Here is a 25,837-nt window from a genome sequence, read left to right as displayed (position 1 = left end):
CAGGCATCCGAGTGTGCTCATCCTTATGTGTGATTCCTCTTTCCTCTTTATCTTTCCTTTGTCTCCCTATTCCCTACTTCTACTCCTTCTCCTATGAGGGGGTTAAAGAGGGAAAAATGATTATTTTTCTGATTTGAGGCAGAACACAAGAAGCTACTTCCTGGCTTTTATTTATGTGCTGAGTGATTGCACTGCAGGCATGCTTCTTCTACAGCTGTTCTGGGGCCTAATTAATTAATGCTCTAAAGATGGAAAAGCACTATGAAACTGTGATAATTGTGAGACTTATGATCTGACACTTATCAGCTGTTTATTTCTGTAGTGGTATTCATTGCCAGACTGGTGCCATTTATAATTTTAAATACGTATGGTCAGGACATAAGTGTAACCTAAAGTAAACTGCTTCCTAAACAAGACAAAGCCAATCATCTGCAAACATCTTCCTCTTCAAAATCTTCAAAGAAAATTTCCCGAGACAAGCAGAAGACATCTCAGGGAAGACCATATTTAAGAGACAAAACTATTTCTAATTGTGGAGTGAACACTGTGGCAGAGATGATATATATATGACTTGAGATCTACTCTGATGCTCAGATGAAACACTTCTCATTAAATGGGCAAAGACAGAAGCCCTTGCTAGCCTAGATCTCCTCCCTTCAGTCCCGATCACTTATGTCTGGGTCCATGTAGCTGTCTTCCAACAAACATCCTCACTAGAGACACCCCATGAGAACTTTAGTGGGGTTGATAGTGGCCCTAGTGATAAAGAATCCACCTGCCAATGCAGAGACAAAAGAGACATGGGTTTGGTCCCTGGGTCAGGAAGATCCTCTGGAGGAGGGCATGGCAATGCACTCCAGTATTCTTGCCTGGAGAATCCCATGGACAGAGGAGCCTGGTTGGCTACAATCCACGGGGTTGCAAAGAGGTGGACACGACTGAGAGACTTAGCACACACAGGGACAGAGGAGCCTGGCAGACTATAGTCCATGTGGTCACAAAAGAATAGGACATGACTTGGCAACTAAACAACAGCAACAGCAACCAAATGCCTTGCCTGTTTTAGAGGAACTTCCTCCCCTCTATTGCACTTGTGTGTTTGGTGGGAGGAAAGATTGCCTGTAGATGCCACAGAGGCCAGATACAGGACCCACGCTCAGATGGTTGGATGGTCTCACCCAGTACTTTCAATGGTGATTAAATGATACAAGATGAAGGGAGAGTTTAGCATTCACTGTCAGTAGTGACATCAGTAGGGACCGTGACAGCAGGGCCTAGGGGTGACCATGTCTAATGGCTGAGAAGGTGGTGGTGCCTAGGTGAGCATCCTGGCCAAACATTCCTGCTTCATGACTGTTGTTATTTCTACAGTGTATTCTCTCTTGGTCACTCTAGTGGGAGCTTAGGAACTCAGGCTGGGTGCTACCCAATATCCGTCTAATAAATTCTTTTTCTGCTTATGTTGGTTAGTTGATTTCTGTTGATGTAGCCAAAAACCTTGCCTGACCCCACACCCTCTTTCCTTCTCTGTCTGCTTGACTCATACCCTGCAGCTAACTTGAACTTTACTATCCACAGATCACCCTAAACCACCTCTTCACACCCAGACTTCCCTCTGTTTGCCTCTCTCATTATCCCCCACATTTGTCCCTTTAATACCCAGATAAACACAGTCCTTCTCCTAGAAATCTTTAATTTCTTCACTCTGGTGAAGACAATATGGGGAGAGTTTGGGGACAAATACAGGATTCCTTTTTTGTAAGTATTAGAGAGGATCAAATAAAATGGTGAGCATTTACATGCTAATTTGGGAGGGAGCATAATATATACCACTGGTTAGGTAAATTAAAATAGTTGTGAGTCACTTCATCCACAAAAGGGCAGTTAGATCTAAAGGGACAGACAGAGTAGTCAGTTATTCCTGTTTGCTATAGTTTATCTTCATAGCTTATTTCCGGACTCATTGGGGATCTGGAAATACCAGTTCTCGGGATTAATACTGCCTTAGGGTAACAGGTTAACTGCTTGGGTCTCCAAATTGCACTCTGTCTGTGCAAAGAAGGAACCCAGCATAAATGATGAGAAAGCACTAAAGAGATGAACATTGGTCCGCAGGGTGTCAGGGTAGGATCATGGTTGGTGGGCGGATGTGGCTCTGTGAAACACTGAAGGAAATCTGTCAAATTCACAGCTGTACCTAGTGTCAACTCTGCTTGCCCGACTTACATAGGCAAAGAGATGTTTAGACAATCCTTAGAATAAAAACAGAAATGAGAATCCTCTTGTTTCAATTTTCAGTAATTGTAAGGGAGTCAGACATCAAACTCTTAAATTGTATGATCAAACAACCTGACTGTGGAAGTATGACTATAGTTCTTAAAAACTGTGTGTATTGTTGTTGATAACCACAAAAGATGTGCTTTTGTAGGAGGCTTTAATAGAAATATCCCAAGGAAATGTCCTTAGGAACCCAAGTTATGTTCCTGGCTTTGCTTCAAACTAGTTACATAATTTGGACAAGTAATTTATTTTACCAGCTCAGTTTTCTCTCCTGTTAAGAGGAAGAGATTGGATAATTTATAAGGTCCTTTCAGCTCTTAAGTTTAAACTACAATTTTCACTTTCTTATGGTTTTGGGGGATATTTTATATTTCTTTTTGGAAAGGATAGAAAAAAGTCTCAAATGCAATCCCAATGATGCATTTCTGCAGCTAAGCAAACTTGACAAAGAAAATCTTGTTAGCATGAATAAAGGCAAAAACAGGACATGAAGTCAAGACAAATATACACTGAACGCCCAAATGATATATGTTCTTCATTCTCTACCACTGGTATTAATAAAATTCTATAGCAAAACCTTAAAAATTGAGAGACAGCTCTCCAGTGAACGAGAGGACCCATTATGGCTCTGAATCAGGAAAAAAGCAACAAGCGTATCTTCTGAAATGAAGGAGAAAGAATATTTTGCCAGTAGCAAAGCTTCAAAAAGCCAGAGGAGAGCAAGAACCTTGTTGGGCTGATAGTGTTCACAGAAGACTGGAAACACAAAAGGGATGGGAAAAAGCAGAGAGACATAAGATACATAAAGCAAAGGAGCAACAAGAGGCTGGAGGTGGTGGTAACAGAGAGGAAGGTTGGGAACAATAGTGAGGGCAATGAATCCTAAAAAACGAGTTGCTTCAAGCTCTTTAGTCCAAGATAGGCCATAAATATACACGTAAGACTGAAATCCTAGGGCAGTCTTTTCAACAATGGTGCTAGAACAATTGGATATCATATGCAAAACAAAAACCAAACAAAAATTCTAGACAGAGACCTTATACCTTTCACAAACACTTACTCCCGATGAATCACAAACCTAAATGTGAAATTCTCAACTATAAAACTTCCAGAAGATAATATAGGAGAAAATCTAGGTGGATCTTAGATTTTATGACAACTTTTTAGATACAACACCAAAGGCATGATCCATGGGGAAAAATATTGATAAATGGTAATTTATTAAAGAATGATTGCTCTGTAAAAAATACTATTAAGAGAATAAGAAGATAAGCTCACAGACGAGGGGGAAATATTTGCAAGACTTGTGTCTGATAAAGGACTGCTGTCCAGAATCTACAAAGAACACTTAAAATTCAACAACAAGGAAACAAACAACCCAGTTTAAAAATGAACAAAAGATCTGAGAAGACGCCTCACCAAAGAATATATGCAGATGGAAAATAAGCATATGAAAAGATACTCAACTGCGTATGCCATTTGGAAGTTGCAAGTTAAAACAATAAGATATCATCCTACACCTATCAGAATGGCTGAAATCCAAAGCACTGACAACAGAAAATGCAGATAACGGTGTGGAACACAAACTCTCATTCATTCCTGCTGCTGCTGCTAAGTCGCTTCAGTCGTGTCCAACTCTGTGCGACCCCATAGACGGCAGCCCACCAGGATCCCCCCGTCCCTGGGATTCTCTAGGCAAGAACACTGGAGTGGGTTGCCATTTCATTCCTGGTGGGAGTGCAAAGTGGTACAGCCACTTGGGAAGACAAGTTTGAGAGGTTTCTTTATAAAACTAAACATACTCTTACCATATGATCTAGAAATTAAGCTCTTGGGTAGTTACTCAAATGAGTTGAAAACTTGTGTCCATACAAAATCTGCACCCAAATGTTTACAGCAGCTTAACTCATAATTGCCAAAAATCGGAAGCAACCATGATGTCTTTAACAAATGAATGGATAAACAAACTACGGTACATCCAAACAATAGAATATTTAGTACTAAAAAGAAATAAGCTATCAGGTCATGAAAAGATATGCAGGATCCTTGAAAGCATATTGCTAAGTGAAAGATGCAAATCTGAAAAGGCTACATGCTGTATGATGTTAATTATGTGACGTTCTGGAAAAAGTGAAACTAAAAAGAGAGTAAAGAAAATCGGTGGTTGCTGGGGTCTGAGAGAAAGGAAGAAAGGAAGAGTACGTAGAATACACAGGATTTTTGTGGGAGTGAAATTATTCTGTACAGTCTACTGTAATGATGGATCTATGACATATTTCTCAGCACCCACAGAACTGTATAACACCAAAAGTAAACCTAATGTAACCTATGGACTTTAATAAATAATTAAGGTCAATATGATATCAATATTACATTAATATCGGCTCATCATTAGTGTGCCATGCTAATGCAAGATATTAATAATAAGGGAAGCTGTGTGTGAGTAGAGAGAGAATATATGGGAACTCTTTGCATTTTCTGCTTAATTTTTCTATAAACCTAAAACTGCTTTGAAAAATAAAGATTAGTTAAAAATATATACAGACAGGAGAACAGTGAGGAAGCTAACAAAGTTGAAAATCTTTTGCATCCCAGATTAGGCAGAAGGAGAGGTTAATTTTTATCTACACTATTACAGTATCAAGTTTAAGTTCCCAGGAGGCCAAAGGATGTTTTTACTCAGGACAACATGTTACTTGATGATGTTAGATAAACTTTAATTTTGTCACCATTTTTGGAAAATAAGTATTTTATTCAAATACTTTAAAGTTTAACCAAAACATAGGTGATCTTAATTTTTAAATAGCCAATATTTCCATAATTATATACTGATGCCCCAACCATCCTTGGGATCAACTGTAGAAGGCTGGGTCCAAAATAAAGTTCCTTCAAAGTGTGGGTTGAGCTAGCCCCTCAAGAGCTTTTCAGTGGTTCGTGCATGCAAAGTAGCTTCAGTCGTGTCTGACTCTGCAATTCTATGGACTATCACCCTCCAGGCTACTCTGTCCATGGGATTCTCCAGGAAAGAATACTGGAGTGGGTTGCCATGCCCTTCTCCAGAGAATCTTTCCAACCCAGGGACTGAACTCGTGTCTCTTGTGGCTCCTGCATCATAGGCAGATTCTTTACCCCTGAGCCACCAGGGATAGAGAGAAAATGTCCCAGGCCTTAAGAACTGCGACCGGGAAGTGGATTTCTACCAGTTTCTTATCAGGAAAGAAAATTTATATGCAGCTTTCTCTGCACACATTTTCTCAATATGACACCTTCAAGCCAGCCTCACTCTTCTTGTTCAACCAACTGAAAATTCCCTGTCAAATCTTGTAACAAAATTAATATCTGCATATAACTTCTTGCCAGTAGTAAAATCAATTTCTTTGGCTATTACTGTCACTTCAAATAAACTGAGGGGGTAAGGGGAATAAAAATTTGAACTAATTAGTACAGAAAATTAATTTTAATTGAGGCTATTATTAATAAAATTTACTATATAATTTAAATTTGCTACATAAGACTCAGCTTTGCTTTTTAGGAATGAAGTACTATCTTGTAACATGTAAATCAACTGCTTCTCCTATACAATTTTTACATACATTCTTAGAAACATTATATATAAAAGCCAAAGGATCTTAGGCTGAGGACTTAATGGAATATGATGCTCTTATTGCTTATCTTAGGTTTTGAGCAAAATATAAGTCCTTCAATTTTCTTTTGGTTTGTATTACCAACTATGTACCAGAAAACCTCAAAGTTTCCATTTTCAAAATATTCAAAAGAAAAAAATCAACGTTTATAAATTTATTTTTATTTTAAGCAAAATAGAAAGGACTGTGAATGTATTATCTGGTAGTCCATGGTATAGCTGATATTTTTCTTAACAAATAAACAGAAAGGGTGATGAGGCCCAATAGCTCATTAGATGCACCTTTAAACCATTAATGCACCATCTTGATGTGTTGAGATGGAACTTCAGTCAGCTTCAGTGTTACACAATGCAGGGGGAGCTGGCTAACACACTCTGGGTTGCTGCATGGCAACGAGTAATAGTATCAACAAGGTGTGATTACTTCTGTTTGAAATGAAGAAAGAAATGCAACAAAGAGGTCTCGTGGTATCTTCAGGTCAAGCTGACAGGAATGACCTAGGGGATATATCAAGTAACATATGGAAACCAAGTCAGGAAAGGCAGAAAGGCAGAAAATCTTGGCGAACTGTGTAAGAACCTAAAATACTCCCTCAGAAGAGACCATCACAGCTATAAAAATCTATCCCAAACCAAATAACAACTGTAAAATCAAACCCAAACCTAGAGGAAGCCTATCGATGTGGCACTCGGAAAGGAAAAAAAAGGAATTGATTGGAAAACAGGTTCAGCACATGCAGCAGAGGCAGAAGGAAAAAACAAAACTAAACCACTTCCAGCAGTGAGGAGCCCTATAGGAAACCCCTCAGAGCATACAAAAAAGAGAAGTTTTTTGCTCTCCAGAAAGCAGGAATAGAAGGAACATACCTCAACATAATAAAAGCTATATATGACAAACCCACAGCAAACATTATCCTCAATGGTGAAAAATTGAAAGCATTTCCTCTAAAGTCAGGAACAAGACAAGGGTGCCCACTTTCACCAGTACTATTCAACATAGTTTTGGAAGTTTTGGCCACAGCAATCAGAGCAGAAAAAGAAATAAAAGGAATCCAAATTGGAAAAGAAGAAGTAAAACTCTCACTATTTGCAGATGACATGATCCTCTACATAGAAAACCCTAAAGACTCCACCAGAAAATTACTAGAATTAATCAATGACTATAGTAAAGTTGCAGGATATAAAATCAACACACAGAAATCCCTTGCATTCCTATACACTAATAATGAGAAAACAGAAAGAGAAATTAAGGAAACAATTCCATTCACCATTGCAACGGAAAGAATAAAATACTTAGGAATATATCTACCTAAAGAAACTAAAGACCTATATATAGAAAACTATAAAACACTGGTGAAAGAAATCAAAGAGGACACTAATAGATGGAGAAATATACCATGTTCATGGATTGGAAGAATCAATATAGTGAAAATGAGTATACTACCCAAAGCAATTTATAGATTCAATGCAATCCCTATCAAGCTACCAACGGTATTCTTCACAGAGCTAGAACAAATAATTTCACAATTTGTTTGGAAATACAAAAAACCTCGAAGAGCCAAAGTGATCTTGAGAAAGAAGAATGGAACTGGAGGAATCAACCTACCTGATTTCAGGCTCTACTACAAAGCCACAGTTATCAAGACAGTATGGTACTGGCACAAAGACAGAAATATAGATCAATGGAACAAAATAGAAAGCCCAGAGATAAATCCACGCACATATGGACACCTTATCTTTGACAAAGGAGGCAAGAATATACAATGGATTAAAGACAATGTCTTTAACAAGTGGTGCTGCGAAATCTGGTCAACCACTTGTAAAAGAATGAAACTAGAACACTTTCTAACACCATACACAAAAATAAACTCAAAATGGATTAAAGATCTCAACGTAAAACCAGAAACTATAAAACTCCTAGAGGAGAACATAGGCAAAACACTCTCTGACATACATCACAGCAGGATCCTCTATGACCCACCTCCCAGAATATTGGAAATAAAAACAAAAATAAACAAATGGGACCTAATTAACCTTAAAAGCTTCTGTACATCAAAGGAAACTATTAGCAAGGTGAAAAGACAGCCTTCAGAATGGGAGAAAATAATAGCAAATGAAGCAACTGACAAACAACTAATCTCAAAAATATACAAGCAATTCCTACAGCTCAACTCCAGAAAAATAAATGACCCAATCAAAAAATGGGCCAAAGAACTAAATAGACATTTCTCCAAAGAAGACATACAGATGGCTAACAAACACATGAAAAGATGCTCAACATCACTCATTATCAGAGAAATGCAAATCAAAACCACAATGAGGTACCATTTCACACCAGTCAGAATGGCTGCGATCCAAAAGTCTACAAGTAATAAATGCTGGAGAGGGTGCGGAGAAAAGGGAACTCTCTTACACTGTTGGTGGGAATGCAAACTAGTACAGCCACTATGGAGAACAGTGTGGAGATTCCTTAAAAAACTGGAAATAGAACTGCCTTATGATCCAGCAATCCCACTGCTGGGCATACACACTGAGGAAACCAGAATTGAAAGAGACACGTGTACCCCAATGTTCATCGCAGCACTGTTTATAATAGCCAGGACATGGAAGCAACCTAGATGTCCATCAGCAGATGAATGGATAAGAAAGCCATGGTACATACACACAATGGAGTATTACTCAGCCATTAAAAAGAATACATTTGAATCAGTTCTACTGAGGTGGGTGAAACTGGAGCCTATTATACAGAGTGAAGTAAGCCAGAAAGAAAAACACCAATACAGTATACTAACACATATATATGGAATTTAGAAAGATGGTAACAATAACCCTGTGTACGAGACAGCAAAAGAGACACTGATGTATAGAACAGTCTTATGGACTCTGTTGGAGAGGGAGAGGGTGGGAAGATATGGGAGAATGGCATTGAAACATGTAAAATATCATGTATGAAACGAGTTGCCAGTCCAGGTTTGATGCACGATACTGGATGCTTGGGGCTGGTGCACTGGGACGACCCAGAGGGATGGTATGGGGAGGGAGGAGGGAGGAGGGTTCAGGATGGGGAACACATGTATACCTGTGGCGGATTCATTTTGATATTTGGCAAAACTAATACAATTTTGTAAAGTTTAAAAATAAAATAAAATTGTAGTTGGAAAAAAGAGAAGTTTTTTGGAAAAAGTAATTTAAAGTTTCCATTTACTTGCTTTTACATGACAAAGAGAAATGATCTTTTTGGCAAGAAATTTCTAGTCTATAGTTAAAAAAAATCTACAATCTCATACATGGTGAAAAAAAAAAGTCAGAAAACAGAACCTTAGTTCTTGAATAAGGATCAGAATTGCAATCTTCTCTTATCAGTGGGAAAAATAAAGTTCAGGGAGGCAAGAGAATTTGCTGAAGGATCACATGTAGTTAAAGGGATAAAAACACATAAGGGTAGAACACACAAGGATAAAACACTGCCTCAGTCAGTGCTTCCCTTGCCTTGAGTAAAAGTAAAATATTATTTTTTACTTTTATTATGAAATGTTTATTGTATTTATTGTGAAATGTTTGGAAAGTACAGAGAAGAACATTAAAATTCTCCGTCTCCTCACCACCCAGAGATAGTAGATAAACAACAAGGGCCCGCTATATAGTACAGGGTACTACACTCAATATTTCATAATAACCTATGCTGGAAAAGAATCTGAAAAAGAACATACAGATCTATGTAAAACTGAATCACTTTGCTGTATACTTGAAACTAATACAATGTTGAAAAATTAACCTTTCTTCAATTTAAAAATTCAGAGAGACAAAAAAAAATATTCTGGCTCAGAAATGAAAAAATAAATGACATAAATCAATATTGTCTTACTGTTCCTAATGAATTAATGAAACTAGACAATCATGATCATGGTGGCTGTCATCAAAAGAAGAGACTAGACATTATGTATTGCCTGGTGGGAATATATACTGCTACCACCTCTGATGGCAGTCTTGCCAAAGAAGAAATAGAACATATTCTTCCATATCTGAACAGCCCTTCCCCTTTCTTTGTGCGTATCCAAGTTCTACTTATCTATTTTGACCTTTTCAAGCCTCATTTCCTCTGACAAAATTATCTGTAGGATGTATGACTTCTCTAAAGTCTTGTAGTCCTGGGACCAGTGCTGTCCAATAAAAATATGAGTCACATTTTGCTTTCAAATTTTCTAGAAGCTAAAGAACATAAAAAGAAAGAGGTGAAGTTAATTTTACTGATGTATTTTATTTAACCGAATATATAAAAATATTTGATCAATAAAATATTAATGACATATTTTATGTTGTTTATTTCACACTGTCTTCAAAATCTGGTGTGTGTTCTACATAGCACATCTCATTTTGTGACTAGTCACATTTCAAATGCTTGATAGTCACGTGTGGATAGTGGCTAACATATTGGACAGCACACACAGAATCCATTATGCAGTTTAGCAAACGACTATCAGGTCAAGGCAGGCAGAACATGGGTCCTCCATAAAATCAGACTCCTAACTGGAGTAATGTCAGCCTCTTAAACACCCTTATAACATGTCAATACTTTTTTTTTCTTTTCAGAGCCACACAGGAAAAAAGTGAGAGAGAACTCTATAGACTGAATGCTTATGTACCCTCTCTCCTCAAATTCATCAGTTCAGTTTAGTTCAGTCGCTCAGTTGTGTCCGACTCTTTGCGACCCTATGAATCGCAGAAAACCAGGCCTCCCTGTCCATCACCATCTCCCGAAGTTCACTCAGACTCACGTCCATCAAGTCAGTGATGCCATCCAGCTATCTCATCCTCTGTCGTCCCCTTCTCCTCCTGCCCCCAATCCCTCCCAGCATGAGTCTTTTCCAATGAGTCAACTCTTCACATGAGGTGGCCAAAGTACTGGAGTTTCAGCTTTAGCATCATTTCCTCCAAAGAAATCCCAGGGTTGATCTCCTTCAGAATGGACTGGTTGGATCTCCCTGCAGTCCAAGGGACTCTCAAGAGTCTTCTCCAATACCACAGCTCAAAAGCATCAATTCTTCGGTGCTCAGCTTTCTTCACAGTCCAACTCTCACATCCATACATGACCACTGGAAAAACCATAGCCTTGACTAGACAGACCTTTGTTGGCAAAGTTATGTCTCTGCTTTTCAATATGCTATCTAGGTTGGTCATACTTTCCTTCCAAGGAGTAAGCGTCTTTTAATTTCATGGCTGCAGTCACCATCTGCAGTGATTTTGGAGCCCAGAAAAATAAAGTCTGACACTGTTTCCACTGTTTCCCCATCTATTTCCCATGAACTGATGGAACCATAAGCCATGATCTTTGTTTTCTGAATGTTGAGCTTTAAGCCAACTTTTTCACTCTCCACTTTCACTCTCATCAAGAGGCTTTTTAGTTCCTCTTCACTTTCTGCCATAAGGGTGGTGTCATCTGCATATCTGAGGTTATTGATATTTCTCCCGGCAATCTTGATTCCAGCTTGTGCTTCTTCCAGTCCAGCGTTTCTCATGATGTACTCTGCATAGAAGTTAAATAAGCAGGGTGACAATATACAGCCTGGATGTACTCCTTTTCCTATTTGGAACCAGTCTGTTGTTCCATGTCCAGTTCTAACTGTTGCTCCCTGACCTGCATATAGGTTTCTCAAGAGGCAGGTCAGGTGGTCTGATATTCCCATCTCTGTCAGAATTTTCCAGTTTATTGTGATCCACACAGTCAAAGGCTTTGGCATAGTCAATAAAGCAGAAATAGATGTTTTTCTGGAACTCTCTTGCTTTTTCTATGATCCAGTGGATGTTGGCAATTTGGTCTCTGGTTCCTCTGCCTTTTCTAAAACCAGCTTGAACATCAGGAAGTTCACGGTTCACATATTGCTGAAGCCTGGCTTGGAGAATTTTGAGCATTACTTTACTAGCGTGTGAGATGAATGCAATTGTGCAGTAGTTTGAGCATTCTTTGGCATTGCCTTTCTGTGGGATTGGAATGAAAACTGACCTTTTCCAGTCCTGTGGCCACTGCTGAGTTTTCCAAATTTGCTGGCATATTGACTGCACCACTTTCACAGCATCATCTTTCAGGATTTGAAATAGCTCAACTGGAATTCCATCACCTCCACTAGCTTTGTTCATAGTGATGCTTTCTAAGGCCCATTTGACTTCACATTCCAAGATGTCTGGCTCTAGGTCAGTGATCACACCATCATGATTATCTGGGTCCTGAAGATCTTTTTTGTACAGTTCTTCTGTGTATTCTTGCCACCTCTTCTTAATATCTTCTGCTTCTGTTAGGTCCATACCATTTCTGTCCTTTATGAGCCCATCTTTGCATGAAATGTTCTCTTGGTATCTCTGATTTTCTTGAAGAGATCTCTAGTCTTTCCATTCTATTGTTTTCCTCTATTTCTTTGCATTGATCGCTGAGGAAGGCTTTCTTATCTCTTCTTGCTATTCTTTGGACCTATGCATTCAGACGCTTATATTTTTCCTTTTCGCCTTTGCTTTTCGCTTCTCTTCCTTTCACAGCTATTTGTAAGGCCTCCTCAGACAGCCATTTTGCTTTTTTGCATTTCTTTTCCATGGGGATGGTCTTGATCCCTGTCTCCTGTATAATGTCACGAACCTCATTTCATAGTTCATCAGGCACTCTATCTATCAGATCTAGGCCCTTAAATCTATTTCTCACTTCCACTGTATAATCATAAGGGATTTGATTTAGGTCATACCTGAATGGTCTAGTGGTTTTCCCTACTTTCTTCAATTTCAGTCTGAATTTGGCAATAAGGAGTTCATGGTCTGAGCCACAGTCAGCTCCTGGTCTTGTTTTTGCTGACTGTATAGAGCTTCTCCATCTTTGGCTGCAAAGAATATAATCAATCTGATTTTGGTGTTGACCATCTGGTGATGTCCATGTTTAGAGTCTTCTCTTGTGTTGTTGGAAGAGGGTGTTTGCTATGACCAGTGCATTTTCTTGGCAAAACTCTATTAGTCTTTGCCCTGCTTCATTCCGTATTCCAAGGCCAAATTTGCCTGTTACTCCAGGTGTTTCTTGACTTCCTACTTTTGCATTCCAGTCCCCTATAATGAAAAGGACATCTTTTTTGGGTGTCAGTTCTAAAAGGTCTTGTAGGTCTTCATAGAACTGTTCAACTTCAGCTTCTTCAGTTTCATCAGTTGAAGCCTAATCCCCAGGGTGAGAGAATTTGGAGGCAGGGCCTTTGGAAGGTAATTAGACCACGAGGTTAGCGTCCTTATGATGAGATTAGTGTCCTTATAAGAAAAGACAGGAGAGGGACTTTCCTGGTGGTCCAGTGGCTAAGATTCTATGCTCCCAAGGCATGGGGCCTGGGTTCGATCCCTGCTCAGGGAACTAGGTCCTCCATACTATTCCTAGAGATCCTGAGTGCTACATCTAAAACCCAGCAGAGCCAAATAAATAAATATTTTGGGGCTGGTGCACTAGGACGACCCAGAGGGAGGGTATGGGGAGGGAGGAGGGAGGAGGGTTCAGGATGGGGAACACAGGTATACCTGTGGCGGATTCATTTCGATATTTGGCAAAACTAATACAATATTGTAAAGTTTAAAAATAAAATAAAATTTAAAAAAATAAAAAAAGAGTAAGAGAGAAGAGACAGGAGAAAGCTTGTTTCTCTCTCTGCTCTCTGGGCTACGTGAGGACACATCTGTAAGTGCTGTTTACAAGCCCGGAAGCCAGCTCTCACCACATGCAGGTCTGCTAACACTTTGATCTTGGACTTCCCAGCCTTCAGAACTGTGAGAAATCAGTGTTTGTTTTCTAAGGCACAGTCTGTGGTACTCTAACAGTCCGTGCTGACTGAGACAGTAACCAGCCACCCCGATACTGTGCTAACGAGATGAATCTCTCTTTACATACAAGCACCAGTCCAGTTCAGCAAGGAGGTGTGGGAGGACAGCAGAGCAGGCTTCTCTGCTGCAGGATATATAGAACACAGGGGGAGACAGACAAGATGGGGAGAGCTGAGGCATAAAGATATTAAAGGCTTCTTTGTAAGTAGTAATATACATAGCTAAAAGTTAGTCCTGCGATGTCCTGATATATATTTCATTGTTCATGAGAACTGGATAGGCTTTTTGAATCAGGATCTGAAAAGCTGCTATAACTGGTTCTAGATACCGCTAGATATTAATAAAGCCAAGCTTTGTTCCTTAGGCATAGAAATGTTTATGTCATTAAAAAATAAATGCCTCAGTTTAATAAACAAAGTATGTCCAGAGAAGCATTCCAAATTCAAAAATCTATAGCACGCAATGATTTCTGTTATTGAAACAGAAGACCTCTTGTTGGGTGATGCTCAGACTTTTATTTAAGGGCTTCTTATCACCATCTGGCTCAAATAGAAATATCTTATTGTTGTCACCACCTGTCTCTACAAGAGATTCTCATGTCCTAATAAACCTTTTAAGCTCTATGTCCCAGTCAAACATATCCCTGGCAACTTTCTCAACAAGGTGATTTCCTTCTAGCTTGGCCCCACCCAGCCTCAGGTTATAGAACACCCTGACTGACGCAATGAAATCCTCGCCCCTTAAAGCGAGTCTCCAGACACTGCCCCTCCAGGGAACTGAAATGAACCATGATCTTGCCTAATCTGTACTTTAAATAGTTATTTTCATTATCCATTTTTTAAACCAGTCACTCCATTTTTTCAGTGGTTTTTCTTTTAATGGCAACTGAATATTTACATTTCTTTGCCTGGAAGGCATGTAGGACTTTTCCTGGTGCTCGCTCAGCTGACTAGCTAGACACACTTGGCTGAATAGTTCTGGGAGACAGAGTTTGGTACCGGAGATGCAGTGGCTGACAGGAAAGATTAGCAACAAAGTCTCCCATGGCAGTTTCCTCTCTCCACCAAGGTCTAAACTTAGAATAGCCTTTCTCTTCCAAGATATAGAAAAAGTAATGGCAAACCTATCAGTGCCTTGACGAGATAAAGAAGATAAAATGAAACAAAAAATAGCCTTTTAATTTCTAAATCAGATTTTTTTTCTTTTAGATGACACTTATCCACATTGCTTTAATTTCTTCTTCCTTTACTTACAGCGTTATAATCAGTATTTTCAGATATGTATTTATAAGAAATATCCAGTGCAATTTTAATGATGATTAGTCTTTTCTAAGTAAAAATCTTTGTGTCCACCAGCACAAATATAAACACTGTTCTATGTATTTCTTTCAATATTTTTCCTTTTTCCAATTAGAATATACCTACATCTAAACCAAACTCTTAGTTGTACTGAAGAGGAGTAGATGGGAAATGGCCTGTGCAGGAGAGACAGCCCTGACCAAGCCTTTGCTTGGGCTAAAGGAAAAAGGTCACGGCCAAGCTTCTGTTCTTGGGTTCATAGATCTTTATTTAACAGAGTTCTTCAGTGAGTGTGGAGTTGGTCATGAGGCAAAACTGCTTGATGTGAGACAGTAACAAAAATTTAGAGACTGAGGTCAGCATAGGGGGAGAGGGGTGGCCAAGAAAATGTAACAAGCCAGGGCCTGGAAAATAGTGCTACTATCTTGACATTTCTTCTGGTGGGGGAAGAGCTGGTAAATTGTTATGACAGCATTGCTTAGATTTCAGATTTTTAAAAAGGGTATATTTAAAATTTTATTTATTTAATTTTGACTGCACTAGGTCTTGGTTGCCGTGCGTAGGCTTTCTCTAGTTGAGGTGAGCAGGGGTTTCTTACTGTGGTATCTTCTCTTGTTGCAGAGAATGGGCTCCAAGAGCTTGGTGTAGTAGTTATGGCATATGGGCTTCAGTGCCCCTTGGCATGTGGAGTCTTCCCAGACCAGGGATCAACCCATGTCCCCTGCATTGGCAGTCGCATTCTTAACCACTGGACCACCAGGGAATTCCTAGATTTAATCTATTACCTATTGATTCAATCTATCGCCTCAGTTCAATTCAGTTGCTCAGTTGTGCCTGATTCTTTCCGACCCCATGGACTGCAGCACACCAGGCCTCCCTGTCCATCACCAACTCCCAGAGTTTACTCAAACTCATGTCCATTGAGTCGGTGATGCCATCCAACCATCTCATCCTCTGTTATCCCCTTCTTCTCCCACCTTCAATCTTTCCCAGCATCAGAGTCTTTTCCAATGAGTCAGTTCTTCACATCAGGTGGCCAAAGTACTGGAGTTTCAGCTTCAGCATCAGTCCTTCCAATGAATATTCAGGACTGATTTCCTTTAGATCAGTTGGATCTAAAGGAACTGGTTGGATCTCCTTGTAGTCCAAGGGACTCTCAAGAGTCTTCTCCAGCACCACAGTTCAAAAGCATCAATTCTTTGGCGTACAGCTTTCTTTATAGTCCAATTCTCACATCCATACATGACTACTGGAAAAACCATAGCCTTGACTAGATGGACCTTTGTTGGCAAAGTAATGTCTCTGCTTTTTAATATGCTGTCTAGGTTGGTTGTGACTTTTCTTCCAAGGAGCAAGCGTCTTTTAATTTCATGGCTGCAGTCACCATCTACAGTGATTTTTGGAGCCCAAAAAATAAAGTCTGCCACCTACTTTCTGATTTAATCTATCACCTACTCTGCTATTCAGTTCCCTCATGCTATTCCAAACCTTCAGTAAAATTCTGCTATATTCAACGGATTCTGTTCATGGTATTAGAAGGAGGGGGTGCTGGTTTCCAAAATAGGGCAAAAGGGACCAAAGAAGAGAGGAAGCCACCCAGAGAAACAGAATAATGGTTTGAATGGCTAGATCAGAAAAATGCCATCTCTGGAGAAAGCATCTGGAATACTGGACTGGAGAGAGAGAAGGGCAATTTTCCAAAGTAAGTGGATTGAGGGCTCTACTGTCTTATTTGCACATTAAAGAGAAGTTTCAGAAGGCTGTAAGATTTGAGGACATCTGGTTCATATTATTCCATATTGGCATTAAAATAATTAAAATACTTGAGTCCCATGGTTCCCCACTGTATTTCCCAGACTAGTGAAATTTAAGGACTGTCAGCTTTTTATTGCATCATGAAAAGATATTTTTAAAACTAATTATCACCATTGTTTCACAGAATAAAGGGTATTTTAGCATACATAAAAGCAAAATAGGAAGAGCATAACCTCAGAACAATTTTTTAAAATTTTGTTTTTATTTGAAATGATCTCACAGTCAACCTACTAAAAAGCATATATTTTATTTAGTTGTAGCTTAAAGATTCCTTAAGTTTTTTTTCTACCTATTTATTCATTTTTTCAAAAACATTAGTAAACTGTTAGGTGCCAAGCACTGTGCTAGGTACTAGGGTGGAGAGAATGTAGCAATATAGATACAGAAATGTATCAATATCTCATGGTTTTCTGGGAGAGTAAAGTAGGTGACCCTAACTGCAAACAGTGTGACTTGTGCTGTGGTAGAGGAACTCACGGAATACTATGGGCAAAAAGGTCGAAACAACAGCTAAAAAAAAAAAAAAAGTCACTCTATCTCTAAGCGGAAGTGTAAGAACTATTAAAGCTTGATGTTAGATCTTACTCTGCATCCGTCATTTGAGTTTCCTTACCAATGATTTAGAGGGAAACTGACAGTACACGCCAGAGATCATGGGATTATTCAGACTTTTATTTTTACTGAGCCAGTAACAGAGCTGGGAACATACTTCAGTGCAATGTCAGCTGATCAATACAGCACACCCAACCAGAAGAACTGGGTTAGAAGGAATGTAAGGAGTAAAAACTGCCACCTCCCCCTCTTGTCTACAGTGGAATGGCTCTGCACACAACCACTCTGCTCACTTTAGGATGTACAACCTGAAGGTCAGTGGGGGACAGGACAGGGTAAGAATATGGTGACATAGTCCACGGTGAAGACTAAACTTAGGATCTGGTGCCAGACTGGAGATGGAGCACTTGCTCCGTACACGCACTGGGGAAATGTCTGGGAGTGGTGATGGGCCCAGTGGTCCCTCTGGCTCAATACTACTTCAAGCTACCAGGTTTCTGAGTTTCTATCCTAAGTGAGAGTTAGGAAGGCACATCTTGGTATCTGTTTGGTTCTGAATTTCCTGAGGGAGTCGGGAATGCTGGCACAGCAAGGGATACATACACATTCATACAAATGTATACATACATACACACATTGATGCACAAACGTTTATGTGAAGAAGAACCGGAGGCAGGTACACTGGGGAGTTTTTCCGCTGTGCCTCAAAGGGTACTGTGTTAGAGGGGGGAAGCTAACTATGCATTTTCTCACATCGTGCAACCAGAGTATATGTGTCAAAGGGACAGATGCTGAAACAGTCTTTTCCTTTCCTTGTCTCACCTCAACTTTGGTCAGAAATAGGTCTAGAACTTGCACTCAATTATCCATCCTTATATAAACTCAAAACCTCCAGAGATCGGCTGAGGGCTTCAGCTCTGTATCTCTGGCCGGGTCTTCTGGCTTCTCTGAAGCACATGCGTGTGACGACGATACAGAATCGCAGGCAGTGGCTCTTGCACACACACAGAGGTTCTGCAGCTCTCGTCCATTCTCACACATTCCCATTTTAGATTCTGAGCAGCTCTCCCTCCCCAGGTGTTATGGAATAGAAGGGTCTGACAGAATCAACCAAAAGAGATGAGGTTCCTTCCCCACGGGAGCTTGGGAACAGAGGTGTGGTCATTTTTCTTCTCAGCTTTAAAAATTGTGACTTCCCTAGAGAAGGGCCGGACAGGGGACCGAGACTCGCAGACGGTGCGGGGAACCGGCGCCCCTGCAAAGCCCAGTAATGCCCGCGACCAGGCCGGGGAGGCGCGAAGGGAGGCGGAGTTGTCCCCAGGCCGGTGGCAGAGGATGCGGCAGCTCGGGCAGTGACTGCTTTGAAGGAGAAAGGGAACGAGGGTTTCATGGTCCCCGAGGTCTCCCGAGGTCGACTCCTCGGAGACCCAGAGCAGCGGCGGGGCTCTGAGGTCGGGCTAGTTCCTGGGAGCGCGGGGAGCGAGTGTCTTACCTGGCCGGGCTGGCTGGTGTAGTTGAAGGAGTAGATGTTCTCGGTGGGGAGGCTCACCACCCCGCTGTAGATGCGATCGAACTCTGCGCCCCTGGCGGGGTTGCGGGGGTCGAGGCGCAGCGCTGGGGGTGGCGCAGGGCGCCCGGGTGCCACCAACGGCAGAAGCCAGGGCAGCGCGCAGAGCAGCGCCAGCCGCGTGCAACCGCGCATGGTGGGCACAGCGGCCCGGCCGCGGCCAAGCCCAGCGGCCCGGGGGGAGGGGGCGAACGCAGAGCCGGTCCTCCCAAAGCCCCCGGCGGCCCCCGCGCTGTTTTCAGCGCCGCGCTGGCGATGCCTCGCAAGCCCCGCCGACGAGTGCTGGCAACGCGCTGGCAAAAGGCTGATCAAATATTGATGCAGCCTCCTGGGGTCTCCACGGAAGGTCACCAGGCGGAGGTAGTGGGTGCGCAGCAAAGGGGAGCGACCGGGGGCTCCTGCCGCCTTCTAAGTCTGTTTGCTTCCCCCTTTCTCATTTCTGAGAATCTCTCACTTAGCCAACCAGAATTTCAACCGATCTCTTCCCCCTCAACCTCAAAAAGGAAAAAACAGCATTGGAGACATTAAAAGGAAATACCCACTAGTCTTGAAGAATCAAGACCAGCCATTGAGCAGGAAATTCAGTCCGTTTTAAATAAATATGCACCTTCCTGCAAGCGAAGGAACAGAAAGCCTGTCTCCAAAGAGGGTGCACGAGTTCGCATTTCCAGTCTGCTACCTGCAGAGAACTCCGGCTCCTCTGAGAGATGGTTATTAACTCTCAAGTCTCCCTTCTCGAACAGAATTCTCACTTCTCCCTTCCCAGTCACCTGCTTTATTTCCTTATCACCTCCTCCTAATCTCAAGGAGCCTCACGTCATCACTTTTTCTTTCCCTTGCCATACGTGAACATATGTAAATATGTACAGTCATAACAAAATAAATATGTTAAAAAAAAACAACAACAACAATCTTAACGCTGCCTGAAGTCGAGTCCCGGAAGTTGTCAAGAAGACCCATAGCAACTGGGTTTGTGCAGAGGGCACACATTCTGCTCCAACTTAGGGTCTCCTTTGTCCCTGCAGTGACTCTCAGATCAGCAGAATCCCCAGGACTCTGTATTGTTTTTCAAGAGAGAAACCACAACCCCAAATCAAAAGGAAATACCCTTCAGGCAAAAATTAGGAGATTCAATTTAAACAATTGAAGAGGCAGGTCAAGAGTGGGTTGAAACCATCAGGATATTGTAAACAAATTATCCTCCAGTTAAAAATAAAGTAAAATTTAAAAAAAGAGTGGAGTGAGGTGAGGATCTCCAGCAAATCCTTTTAGAGCATCAGATAATCCCAGTTCAGGAGGATGCTGTTTCATTTCAGCTTCAAGTTATTTGTAAACTGGAGAAGAATATAATTGAGATCAACCAGAGGGGACATTAAAAAAAAAAAAGCCACAAAGAAGAAAAAAGATCATATTCAAAGAGTTAAGATTGCAGATTAAAATCCCAGCAGTTACCATTCAATGGAAAGGGTTTCTCTCTCTTTTTTTAAACCTCATTGAATTTCTACAATTTATTAAAACATCAAAAAATGTGTAATACATTTGATATACAGTTGTGTGATGAGAAAACAATGCAGATGGAAGATTGATTTAGATGACTTCCTATTAAGACTTTAAAAACATTTTTTACTTTAAAAAATGTTTTTGAAAATATATGGGCACGAGGACAAAAGTGCTAATTCAAAGAAGAGTCTGGGGGGTAAAGTTTAACATAGAACTGAGGTTCTTTTTTTTTTTTTAAGAAACATAATTTCAAGCAGAATTTGAGTGATGTGAAACTGCTGTATTTAAAATGTCTGTGTCTGTTTTTATAACTTTAAAAAGTTTCATAAACTTGGTGTTTGTAATTCCCTTTGAGATTAACTGGCCTGGTCAGTTTAAGCACTTTCTAGAGGTGTAGGATCATGGATATTTTACCCTGCTTATTTAACTTATATGCAGGGTACATCATGAGAAATGCTGGGCTGGGTGAAGCACAGGCTAGAATCAAGATTGCTGGGAGAAATATCAATAACCTCAGCTCAGGGATGGGGATCCTGGTGGGCTGCTGTCTATGGGGTCGCACAGAGTCAGACACGGCTGAAGCAACTTAGCAGCAGCAGCAGCGTGCAAATGACACCACCTTATGGCTGAAAGAGAAGAAGAACTAAAGAGCCTCTTGATGAAAGTGAAAGAGGAGAATTAAAAAGTTGGCTTAAAACTCAATATTCAGAAAACAAAGATCATGGCATCTGGTCCCATCACTTCATGGGAAATAGATGGGGAAACAGTGGAAACAGTGTCAGACTTTATTTTTGGGGGCTCCAAAGCCACTGCAGATGGTGACTGCAGTCATGAAATTAAAAGACACTTGCTCCTTGGAAGAAAATTTATGACCAACCTAGACAGCATATTAAAAAGCAGAGACATTACTTTGCCAACAACAATCTGTCTGGTCAAAGCTATGGTTTTTCCAGTAGTCATGTATGGATGTGAGAGTTGAACTATAAAAAAGCTGAGCGCCAAAGAATTGATGCTTTCGAACTGTGATGTTGGAGAAGACTCTTGAGAGTCCCTTGGACTACAAGGAGATCCAATCAGTCCATTCTAAAGGAAATCAGGCCTGAATATTCATTGGAAGGACTGATGCTGAAGCTGAAACCCCAATACTTTGGCCACCTGATGCAAAGAACTGACTCATTGGAAAAGACTCTGATGCTGGGAAAGATTGAAGGTGGGAGAAGAAGGGGATGACAGAGGATGAGATGGTTGGATGGCATCACCGACTCAATGGACATGAGTTTGAGTAAACTCTGAGAGTTAGTGATGGACAGGGAGGCCTGTCGTGCTGCCGTCGATGGGGTCATAAAGAGTCGGACATGACTGAGTGACTGAACTGAACTGAGGATCATGGAGAATTGATGCTTTTGAACTGTGATGTTGAACTCAAACACTAAGAAAGATGGGGAATTGGCCCGTTTATAAGGTGGCCTCTTCTTTAGAGGGCTGTGAGCTGTGCTTAGGTGTTCAGTTGTGTCCAACTCTTTGTGACCCCATGGACAATAACCTGCCAGGCTCCGCTGTCCATGGAATTCTCCAGGCAAAAATATTGGAGCGGGTTGCCATTTCTTCTCCCGGGGATCTTCCCAACCCAGGGATCAAACTCAGGTCTCCCACATTGCGGGAGGATTCTTTACTGTCTGAGCCACCAGGGAAGCCCTCTTTAGAGGGCAAGTGTCTCATTACTAGAAAGATATTTCACATTTTAAATTGAAATGTGCTTCTCTTCACTGGTGTGAGGTCTGCTGTCTGGAGCCATAGGAATAAACCTAATCCTTCTTCCACATGACAGCCTTGTAGATATTTGAAGGGAAATATGACTCTTCAAGGCTTTATCCTAATTTTAAGTAATGAATTTAGAAGCAATTTGAACAGACCCTTTATCATACAGAGCCCAAAAGGTCTATTTTAAAGCCTTTATAGATGATATCTTTACCAGACAACTTCAGTGTTATACTGCAAATCAGCCTATGCTATCAGTTCAGTTCAGTTCAGTCGCTCAGTCGCGTCCAACTCTCTGCGACCCCATGAATTGCAGCACGCCAGGCCTTCCTGTCCATCACCAACTCCTGGAGTTCACTCAAACTCACGTCCATCAAGTCAGTGATGCCATCCAGCTATCTTATCCTCTGTTGTCCCCTTTTCCTCCTGCCCCCAATCTCTCCCAGCATCAGAGTCTTTTCCAATGAGTCAACTCTTCGCATGACGTGGCCAAAGTATTGGAGTTTCAGCGTTAGCATCAGTCCTTCCAAAGAACACCCAGGACTGATATCCTTTAGAATGGACTGGTTGGATCTCCTTGCAGTCCAAGGGACTCTCAAGAGTCTATGACTGACTCCTAATTCAAGCCCCAATCCAATGAATGACCTTAGGTAATTAACCTCCCCAGTATCACAAGATTGCTCTAAGGATAAAAGGGAGGAAGAATATATTTGAAATTATGTTCAAAAATATAAAATGTTATACAACCAAATATTGCTATATGACAGTTAAAGTTCAATAGCTTAAAAATGAAGCATGGTAAATCAGCCAGATTTTAAAAATATCTACAATGCCAAGGTCTCACTGTGAGAGACTGAACATACAGACAATGGCCAGACCATATATGAAGAGACCCCTGACCCACAGCCTCTGCAACAGCCAGTCCAGGAAACCAAACCACAAACTCTGTACCAAATGGCCCAAAACAGTCAGGACTTGGTCAGTGACTGCCAACTTCTCCAAATTTAGCCCTGCTTCCAACTCAGGATCAATAAGAGGAAGCCAAATATGTTCCACAAACTGTAAAATGCACCTGACCCTAGCTTCTCCATGCCATCAAGATCCAATCAGAGCGCTGCTGAAGATGTCCTTTTTTCTGTATAAAGCTTTCCCACTTTCCTGTCTGCCTTTGAGTCTCCGCCAAACACAGGTGGTGGTTCACTATAGCAAGCTCTGAATAAACAACCTCTGTTTGTTTTCTTTGGGTGGTCTTTATTTCCACAGTTTTCCTTAAAGTTCCATTGGGATGTCTGCACCGCCTGTCACCACTGACTCCAGATTTCATGGAATGCTGCCCCTTGGGGCCAGTTATATGTGTTGACCTGGTGATTCAGCACTGGGTCTGAACTCTGCTCTTTGCTTTGAGTTCTTTGGCTACTGAGTTTCAGTTTGATACCTCAGTTTTGTTATTGGTTTCCATTTATTTGACATCTTTGGTGGATTCAGGCCATTCTTTTATTTTTTAATCCTTTTTTTATGCTCTCTTTTCTACTTCTGTTTTGTGTTGTGATAACTAGAAGTGCTGTTTGTCATAGAAGAGAATACAAGCATAGACCTTTTAAGCCTTTTGTTTAAGCTAGTCTCACAGACCAGTATGGTTCTCCCTGGACTGGCATTGGATTGGCATTCTTTTGGACTAAAGTCGCTTAGCCTAAACAAGACTATCCTTGTAGGGTTTTTATTATTGTTTTCTTTTTCTTTTTTTAATTCTGAGAGTTTGACTTTGATCCATAGAGAGCTTTCTTTCTGACTCTGCTGCACTTGCCTTGAGGTGTAGGTTGTTGGGTCTACATTTGGAAGCAGCTACCACCACAGTGGGGCTTCCCAGGTATCACTAGTGGTAAAGAACCTGCCTGCCAATGCAGGTAGACATAAGAGACACGTGTTTGATCCCTGGGTCGGGAAGATCCCCTGGAGGAGGGCAAGGCAACCCACTCCACTATTCTTGTCTGGAGAATCCTATGGACACAGGAGCCTGACAGGCTACAGTCCATGGGGTCGCAAAGAGTCAAACACGACTAAGTGACTGAACACTCATGCACATCATCACACAGGGGCTCAAAGTGCACCAGCATCACTTTCAACTGACTGTTTCTATGTCTTAAGGGGTCAGCTAAGTCTAATTCCTCTCTTTCTTCTAGAAAGACTCCTACTTTTTATATGTCATATGTCTGCTCGTTATAGTTCTAATTCTTTTTTAAAAAATTACTCAATTAATTAAAAAATTTTTTGGACGTGTGGCATGTGAGATCTTAGTTCCCCCACCAGGTTTCAAATCTGTGCCCTGTGCAGTGGAAGTGCAGAGTCTTACTTCCTGGACTTCCACAGAAGTTCCTACAGTTCTAATTCTTGCACCTGTGTTTCAAATGGCATAACTGCATGAAGGATGACCTGGGCCTTCAATGGCCACTGTGTGGATCACTGGGTTTAAACGAAATCTTTCATTAGAGAGGCACCTTAAAAAAGAAAATAAACTTCTCAGACTTAATGGAAAGCATTTTTTTTTAAACAGGTTTGCAGAAGCCTTGAAATAAAACTGTTAAAAACTGCTTCCCTAAAAGATTGTTTGGACAAAGCTAATTAACAAATTTGACAAGCAACCATGTAGACTCATTTCCATAGCAAGTCCTCCCCCTCCTTGTCTTCCAGTTGCCTTCCTATAGCCAGTTTCCCCATCTCCTCTTATCTTTCTACTCTCTTCTCTTCTGCACATGTGGCATGTGAGATCTCAGCTCCCCATCTTGTCCAGACCTCCTACCTTTTGTCAACAACTCTTCTAAAATCCCCAAATGCTAGTTACTTCTAAGAGTTCATCCTTCCCATAAGCTAGGTATACAGACAACAGTAAAATTTAACCTTGTACAGAGGGGGAATTAGCAACTATAGTGAAAAGTTTCCCTGAACCTAAGCAATACCAGCAAATATTCATGAAAGAATTTGGAATTCTTTGGGTGCATATGACCCAGGGTTACCTGACCTATATCAACTTGCACTCGTGTTGATCAGAACCTTATGATGCTAAATTCTGGATTGCAAAACTGATTGGACTGATGTGGAGAGGGACCTACAGAATCCCTCTTTCCATGATAAACCTCAGGGTCAAAAAAAAGCCCATCAATTCACGTCAAACTCTCCTAAAATCCATGCCTCAAACATTTCCAATAAAGGTTGATTGGACCATAGACCATAATTCAATCATCAACAAACAAAAGGATGAAACTAGAAAATATCTTCCCATAACACTATCTTTCTCCATCAAGTCCTGCCATCTTTGTTCAGTCTCTTCTTTGGAGTAAGCATAACACACAAATGATAGGTATTTCAGACAACCCACAGATTCTTCGTTAACTACAACCCTTGAGTCTTTGACTGAAAAACATTCCTGCCTGCTCTGTGATACCACCCCTATATATTTACTATAGAGAGATATAGTTTGCAAGTGGAAGTGTAATATTAATGCCCACAAGAGGGACTATTTCTGGTTTCAGAGGCTTGCCTATTCATAATCAAGTTGTGTCTGCTCTGTATAAACCTTCCCTTCTCCACTATATT

At 40.9% G+C, this 25,837-nt stretch overlaps 1 protein-coding gene across 5 annotated transcripts in view; it reads right to left on the bottom strand.

Annotated features, from left to right (window-relative positions):
- Nucleotides 1–19,770, bottom strand: part of SIDT1 (SID1 transmembrane family member 1) — a 107,822-nt gene extending 88,052 nt beyond the window's left edge. For 2 of the 5 annotated variants that reach the window (XR_009738356.1, XM_061427099.1), the window contains exon 1: nucleotides 18,914–19,766. Coding sequence is in view for 4 of the 5 variants with exons in the window: in XM_061427099.1 (XP_061283083.1) it covers nucleotides 18,914–19,123 (210 nt within the window). In the remaining variant the exon portion in view is untranslated. Of the gene's footprint in view, nucleotides 1–18,913 lie in introns of all 5 variants that reach the window. The other 3 variants (XM_061427102.1, XM_061427101.1, XM_061427100.1) reach the window with 3 other exon arrangements.
- Nucleotides 19,771–25,837: the final 6,067 nt, after the last annotated feature.

Source organism: Bos javanicus, chromosome 1 (genome assembly GCF_032452875.1).
Source record: "Bos javanicus breed banteng chromosome 1, ARS-OSU_banteng_1.0, whole genome shotgun sequence".
NCBI lineage: Eukaryota > Metazoa > Chordata > Mammalia > Artiodactyla > Bovidae > Bos > Bos javanicus.
The sequence above is the reverse complement of the archived record's forward strand: the minus strand, read 5'-3'. Positions and strand labels throughout refer to the sequence as shown.